Source organism: Salpingoeca rosetta (assembly GCF_000188695.1).
Source record: "Salpingoeca rosetta unplaced genomic scaffold supercont1.6, whole genome shotgun sequence".
NCBI lineage: Eukaryota > Choanoflagellata > Craspedida > Salpingoecidae > Salpingoeca > Salpingoeca rosetta.
Window position 1 is genome coordinate 952,236 of NW_004754928.1, and position 7,500 is coordinate 959,735.

Genomic DNA, 7,500 nt, shown 5'->3' on the forward strand with positions numbered 1-7,500 from the left:
GTGAAGCCAAGTAACGACGCAATCAAGCAAGGAAGTCGCGGTGGGGGGTGGTGCATCAGCTGCCAAGAAAGCAAAGGCAAGTGCCACCACGACTGTCCTCCTCACTCCACTTTTTCGTGTTGTGGCGCTTGTTGTTTGGTGGAACGCGCGCACACCTGCACCGCACGCACCTTCCTGCCTTCCCTCACCTCGCTTCGTGCTTGCAGTTGGAGCTGTTGCTGCTGCTGCTGCTGCTGCTGCTGCTGCTGCCTGTGTGTTTGCGCCATGAGCTGGGTGTTTGCGTCGTTTGCGGATCGGCTGCCGGTCCCCATCTCCTGCGTCACCTCAACACGCGACTTTCGCTGGGTTTGCTGTGGTGCGTATGATTGCTTGTGCGTGATTGATGTGTGCGAACGTCTGATGTGACGCTTGAGTGCCATGGCTGTGACACCTGCTACTTTGTGCGTGGTTGCCTGCAGTTGGGTTGCTTGCGCCATGCTTTGTACTCTCCCTTTGCTTCTTGCTTCACCGTCAGTCCACTCACTCCTCTCCATTGACAACCCCCCCCCCCCAATCTTTCCAATCCCTTCACCCTTGCACAGCGGACGAGAGCGGGCGGTTCACGTTGGTGGATGCGGTCAAGTCGTTGAACGGCGAGGCCCTGCACAGCAGCGATGAGCTTGCCATGCCCTGTAAGCTGGCATGGTACGTGGTGCACCGGTGGTCGGCTGCAAGCGACCCCACACGCATCGCTATGCACAAGGAGGGTGTCTTCCTCCTCGCAGGCACCAAGACCGGGGACATCCAGCTCTGGGGCCTCCGCGTACACGACTTTACAAACGTCTACTCCGCCAAGCTGAACAAGGTCGGCGACACCGCAGTACGCTGGCCATGACCCTCTCTGTTGTCATCATCATCTTCTTGTTCATGTGCCGTGTTCCTGGAGCAAGCACGCTCCGTGGCGCCTTTCACCTGCACTTATTCTCACGTGCACGTGTTCACGTGGCGCTGCAGGCTGCCATCAGTGGTCTGGCACTGACAGACAATGACACAGCTGCAGTCGCAGTGTCGCAGCAGGGCGGCCTCAGCCGCATTGATCTCAACACGGGCGCCCTGCTCCCCGTCAGGTGTGTGTGTGTGTGTGTGTGTGTGTCTGTGTGTCTGTGTGTCTGTGTGTCTGTGTGTCTGTGTCTGTCTGTGTGTCTGTGTGTCTGTCTGTGTGTCTGTGTGACTGTGTGTGTGCATGCATGTCATGTGCATCCGCGTGTCTCACACAAAGACGGCTTTGCTACACACTATCTAACGCTCTCCTCCACCTCCTGTTTCACTCCAACCCCCACCCAAATTGCAGGGCTGCACAACACAACGGCATTGTGACAAACATGGCCTACACAGACAACACAGCGCTCACGTGCAGGTGTGGTGCCCAGTGCGTGCCAACACCATGTGTACGCAGATGCATGGGTCATCTACCTGCTTTGCCTTGACTCTAAATCACGCTTACGGCCTCTCTTTCTCCTCCTCCACCCTCATGCACATCCTGATTTGCATTCACACCCCACACAGTCTGGATGGCACGTGCAAGCTGTGGGATGTTCGAGCCACAGGAGCCGGCGACACAACCGACGCCGTATGTGCACTGGGGGTGTGGTGTTGTTGTGTCCTGTGTGTGTGTGTGTGTGTGTGTGTGTGTGTGTGTGTGTGTGTGTGTGTGTGTGTGTGTGTGTGTGTGTGTGAGTGATTGGAATTGGCTCATGCAGCACACACGCTCATGTACGTGCTCCCGTGACACGTGTGTGCAGAGCATGACGGTGCACGACGAAGAGGCGCGGTGGATATTGGACACGGTCTGGCACCCGGACGGCCACCGCTTCTCCCACGTCGACCGAAACAGCAGGTATCGGTGGCGTGGTGTCGTGATGGGGACGTGTAGCACTGTGCTGAGACTGGAGCATGTCGTTTGTGGCACGTCACACACACACACACACACACACACACACACACACACCCCCTCACACCCTCACACCCTCACACACACACACACACACACACACACACACACACACACACACACACACACACACACACACACACACACACACACACATACACACACACACACACACATCCTCACACACACACACACACACACCAGGGTGACGGTGTGGGACCGGCGCAACGCGTCTGCCCCCGTGCACTCCCGACGAATTGGACGACGAGCGGCACCTGCGTTCTGCGTTGCTGGGAACGATACGCACATGGCCGTCGGCACAGCCCGTGCGTCTTGCACTGCATTGTTGGTGATTTGTTTGGGTGTTTGTTGGGTGTTGTTGTTTTCTGTGCTGGTGTTGGACTTCAGCATCGTCACGTGTGTTTGCTCCTCATATGTTGTTGGAGAGACACGCCAGTCACCTGCTTGCCCTTTGTTGCTTGTGCCGTGCACTCACTGAGACACACACACACACACATACACACATATTGCAGTTGAGGGCGTGCATGTGTTGGATTGGGAGCTGAAGCCGGCGGCGAGGCTCGCGTGTGCGGTGAGATGATACACGCACACACGCACACACACACATGCACATGCATTGATGATTTACATACACGCACGCATGCCCTGTCACTCTACCTCTCCTGCTCACTCCAACCCTACAGCCACACACCTCAATTTCTCACCCAAACAAACGAACACTCACACGCACGCACACACACACACACACACACACTATCAACTGCAATCCTCCTTCCATCTCCCCCCTCCTCCACCACGTGCAACTGCCATGACCACCACCATCCAGAGCGCCGTCGCGAGCGTGGCGCTGTCAAGAGATTCGCGGTTCGCGTTCACGGGCTGCGGGACGGGCGGCTGGCCCATGCTGCTGCCACACGGGCACGCCATCGACACGCACCACGCCGTTGTTGCCGGGTACACGCACGCACATGCGTCCTCCCTCGCTGCTGTTATGTGTGCGTGTGTCTGTGTGTCTGTGTGGGTGTGGGTGTCTGTGTGTGTGTGTGTGTCTGTGTGTGGGTGGGTGTGTGTGTGTTTCGGGACCTTCGGTACCACTATCACCTCGTCACGTCACCACCTCACCACGTCACCACGTCACCACCTCGACCATTGCAGGTTTGACATGACGGCTGCGCTTGGGCTGAAGAAGGGCGGGCGCGAGCGAACGCTGAGCATGGAGGAGGTTGCACGCGGACAGGCGAAGCACCGGGCATACGAGCAACTCTACCTGTCCCCAACCTACACCAAGCGACAACAACAACAGCAGCAGGAACAGGGTGGCGACGGATGGGGTGATGATGTGGTAGAGGCCAGGAGCGGTGCAGACGAGGAGGAAGAAGAGGAGGAGCAGGGCCAGGGAAATGGGGAGGGCGGTGCTTGCAAGCATTCCCTGCAAGCAACAGCATCGACAACAACAAAAGGAATGGACGGAGGGAATGCCGTGGCGACGACAGCAACAGCACCAGCAGCAGCGACAAGCGAAGGCGGCAGTAGTGCAAGTGGTGGTGGATATGTTGTGCCGGACGATGACGATGCGCCGCTGGTTAAGCGACCAAAGCCCATGGTGGCGTCTGCTTCCACACACGCGCACGGGCATGGACATGGACACGGAGGGGCAAGTGGACCGTTCTTCCACCATGGGGAAGGACAGCCAGCGGTGTCGCTCGGCGGCGACACGGTCGCACCAGCAACATCTGTCACACCATCAACGACAACGACAACGGCGACAACAGTTTCCGATTTGCATATGTTTGGAGGGTTTCACGATGACACCACGCAAGAGAGCGACATGCTTGGGTTTGGAGACGGGAGCAGGGGCAGCTCTGTGATGGGACACGCCGTCCACACGCACGGCGAGCACGATGTTGCGTCCATGCATGCGCACATGAGCGAGCACAGTCACAACTCTGACATTTTCGCCGGCCTGGACGACAATTCCTCCAACTTGCACAGCAACCACGCCATGGACACGGATCACGGCGCCACATTGCCACCCGCGCACACGCACATGTTCACGCACGGCGACAACAACGGTGATGATCATGGTGATGGCAACAATGGAGACGCGTCGTTTGGTGGATCGCTGTTTGGGCACGCGACTGGTCGGCACGCCCTCGGTAGCGGTAGCAGTGGCAGTCGCTCGCCCGCTGTTCCAGACGCACTCGCACCAGACTTTGACATGCTCGGGTGATGTGGTCAATTGTGTGTGTGTGTTGTGTTGTGTTGTGTTGTGTGTGCAAGTGTGTGTATTCTTGCATATCTGTGTGTGCATATCTGTGTGAGTGTGTGCAAACGTGAACACGTGTGTGTCCTCGTTTGATGATTAGCTGATTGTTGCGATTAGACAAGCAAGACCTGAGTGCGTGAGGCGAAGTGTGGCGTGCTGCTGTGCTTGCACTGTGCAATGCATCACACGTGTGACCTTGTAGAACCCCGTAAACCACCGACATGCAAATGAAACAACCGCTTGTACGGGCTGGTGCTCATACTCGCTTGCTCACATTCGACACCGGGTTAGTTTACTCTGCAAAGCTGTTCCGTTCTGAACAAGGAAGCGACGGGGAAGATGGAGGGGGGAGGGGGAACAGACAGAGACAGACACAGAGACAGGAAGTGGAGAGATGGGGAAGGGGAGTTGATGCTTATGCAGGATGAGCGCATGCATGTGGACTCTAGTGGTGCAAAGGTTGCGGCTGTGTGTGTGTATGTGTATGTGTGTGTGTGTGTGTGTGTGTGTGTGTGTGTGTGTGTGTGTCAGTTTGCCCTGCGCCTGAGCGGGTCCGCAATCTTGATGGGCACAGAGCCGTCCTTTGGCGGCGGAATCGGCTGGAACGACGGGCTCACGTACGACTCCTGAACAGCAAGGCAAGTGGGCAGTGGGCACATGGTCAGTGAGCGCAGTGAAGCGAAGAACAGACACGGCAATCCGCGTTTGGGAAGTGACAATGATGACACACACGCGCGCACACACACACGCATACACACAAATAAACAAACAAACAAACAAACAAACAAACAACAGAAGCAGCAGCAATCGCAGTAACAGCCGGTGTGTGGTGTGCTATCGCACCTTATCTGGGCGGTCGCGAAGATAGTAGAGCTTTGCACGGCGGCGGCGGGCGAGCTCAAGCACCTCAATCTTGGCAATGAGCGGCGAGTACAGGTCAAACTTGGCCTCAAAGGCAACGCCTTCGTCCACGTTGCGGATGGTGAAGACAGACCCGAGCTTGGCGTTGCGCCGCCCAATGCACAGGCCAACCTACCGACAAAAAGATGGGGTACACGCGTGTGTTTGGTGTGTTTGGTGTGTGTGTGTGTGTGTGTGTGTGTGCAAGGGTGGTGGAAGTTTTGAGGGAATGTCATGCAACACAGCTTTACACCACACGCACACGCACACATACGCACATAAGCACAGACGCATACGCACAGACGCAAGCACACATGCACATGCACGCATGCACGCACCATGCGTTTGGGTGTGTTGCGGCTGAGGGCTTCGTAGTATGTGACGCGCAGGATGCTGCCGGGGTAAAATTCGGGAATGGGGTTATCCTGGGTGCGGAGATACATCTCCTCCCGCTCAACAGCGGTCAGCACATCGCACTTGAGAGCCTTGGAGAGTAAAGGACAACGAGGGAAGGGAGGGCAACGTGTGAGGTGACGCACAACCAATGCTTCTGTTCGCAAGATGGCCTGGAACTGTCCCCACACACACGCGCGCGCACACGCGCACGCACACACACACGCACACAAACGCACGTACACACACACACACACACACACACACACACAAATGTGCAGTACCTTTGGCGAAAAGTCCTTTGCCTTCTCCGGCTTGCTGGTTTGCTGGCGTTCGGCCTGTGCCTGTGCAGCAGCTTGTCTCTTCTCCAACAACATCTGACGCTTCTTACTCCGACCTGGCCACAAGCAACACCACCACGCAGCATGAGTTGGAGCGACGCAGATACAAGTACAAATGCAAACACGAATGCACACAAGTACGAATGCGAATGCGAATGCGAATGCGAATGCACACAAGTACGAATACGAATGCGAATGCGAATGCTAACACACACACACACACACACACACACACACACACACACACACACACACACACACACACACACAATCACACAATCACACACGCACACACGCACCCACACGCACACACAAACACACACACACACACAAGCACGCACACAACGGACACGCAAACACACCGGGTGGACCGTCGCTGGCACCAGCCTTCTTCTTCTTTTTGTTGCCGGCCTTCTTTGAGGCATATCGCCGAGCCGACGCCAACACCGCAGGCTCTTTGTACAGTGGCAGCAACGATGATGACGACGACCATGGTGATGACGACGGCCTGGCAACTGCCAAGCATGTGCACAGGGATGAGGACGCCCTCGTTGCAACCGTTGCCGCGACCCCACTGAACCCTGTCACTGTCTGCTCATCAAACCGCACTGCTGCTGCCGTCACAGGAGCAGCCGCACGCCGCGCCAGCACGACCCCGGTTCTCGCCGTCGCCGCTGTCACCAGTGCCCGCTGCTGGCTGCGCACCAACACGCCACGAGCAGCACCCCCCATCACCCTCATCCTCATCGCCAGCATCCTACTTCACTGCTTGATTCAGGTCGAAAATCTACGACTCGTGGCGCTGAAAGCAAAATGTGCGGCTAGTGCGCACTTATTTCGTGTCAGCGCTGATATCCACCACCATGAGGTTGGCAATACGGACAACCCCAGCGATGCTGCTGGCTCGTCGCTGGTGTGCCAGTGCACGCTGCACACCACTGAGGCCAGCTGGCACACGCACAGCAGCACAGCCGCCTTGTGCGGTGTCTTTGCAGACACACGGGATTGCCCGGGGGTGCGGCCGCGCTGTTGTGATGCCACACGTGCACCGCCGCAGCATGCACGATGAGCCGTCACTGAAGGACGAGGCTGTGCGCGCATATCTGGACCGCGTGTTGGAGCGGAGGCGCGATCTGCAGACCACTATCGTCCGCCTGGCAGAGGTCACCCACTTGCGCATGCACAGGCGTTCTCGTGTTCGTTGTGTCCCCAGCTCGGTGGCCCATTCATTCGAAGAGCCTTTCTCAATGCGGAAGCGCTGCACGCGAGCTCACACAAGCAATCGCCACATGCATGTCCACTGACAGGAAGGTGATTCTGAAAGCGTCGTGGAGAAGACGCAGCTGCTAGCAAAGACAGACGCGCTGGCCGAGGCTGCCAGTGCCTGGTTTGATCTCTCCAAGGTGCGTGCATGTGTGTGTGTGTGTGTGTGTATGTGGGCGGGAGGGGTTTGCGTGAGTGGTGCTCACTATTCACCATTCGCCATCACCATTCACCGTTCACCATTCGCCATCGCCATTCACCATGCACCATTCTGCACCATCACCACTTCCTCTCACTAGGAAATGGAGGAGCTTGAACACATGCAAAGAACAGAGACGGATCCCGATCTCAAAGCAATGGCTGTCAGCGAGCTCAAGTGAGATGCG

General features: G+C 57.1%; 3 protein-coding genes across 3 annotated transcripts in view; 2 read left to right on the forward strand and 1 right to left on the reverse strand.

The window, feature by feature from the left end:
- The first annotated feature begins 122 nt into the window (after positions 1-122).
- Positions 123-4,277, forward strand: PTSG_02765 (uncharacterized protein). The gene is made up of 10 exons (XM_004996211.1): positions 123-355; positions 582-844; positions 994-1,106; positions 1,331-1,396; positions 1,546-1,609; positions 1,782-1,876; positions 2,135-2,256; positions 2,464-2,522; positions 2,778-2,905; positions 3,107-4,277. The coding sequence occupies exons 1-10, from the start codon at positions 265-267 to the stop codon at positions 4,179-4,181; spliced, it is 2,076 nt and encodes a 691-aa protein (XP_004996268.1). The 5' UTR covers positions 123-264; the 3' UTR covers positions 4,182-4,277.
- A 467-nt stretch (positions 4,278-4,744) lies between these two features.
- Positions 4,745-6,583, reverse strand: PTSG_02766 (uncharacterized protein; the record flags this gene model as incomplete). The annotated part of the gene is made up of 5 exons (XM_004996212.1): positions 4,745-4,843; positions 5,061-5,249; positions 5,456-5,602; positions 5,795-5,907; positions 6,214-6,583. 5 exons carry the CDS (start codon positions 6,581-6,583, stop codon positions 4,745-4,747), a joined length of 918 nt encoding a protein of 305 aa, XP_004996269.1.
- A 113-nt stretch (positions 6,584-6,696) lies between these two features.
- The window catches only part of PTSG_02767 (peptide chain release factor 2), a 3,032-nt gene continuing 2,228 nt past the window's right edge, over positions 6,697-7,500 (forward strand). The window contains exons 1-3 of the mRNA XM_004996213.1: positions 6,697-7,014; positions 7,159-7,254; positions 7,414-7,490. Of these exons, the coding sequence (XP_004996270.1) occupies positions 6,715-7,014; positions 7,159-7,254; positions 7,414-7,490 (473 nt within the window). The 5' untranslated portion in view covers positions 6,697-6,714. The remainder of the gene's footprint in view (positions 7,015-7,158; positions 7,255-7,413; positions 7,491-7,500) is intronic.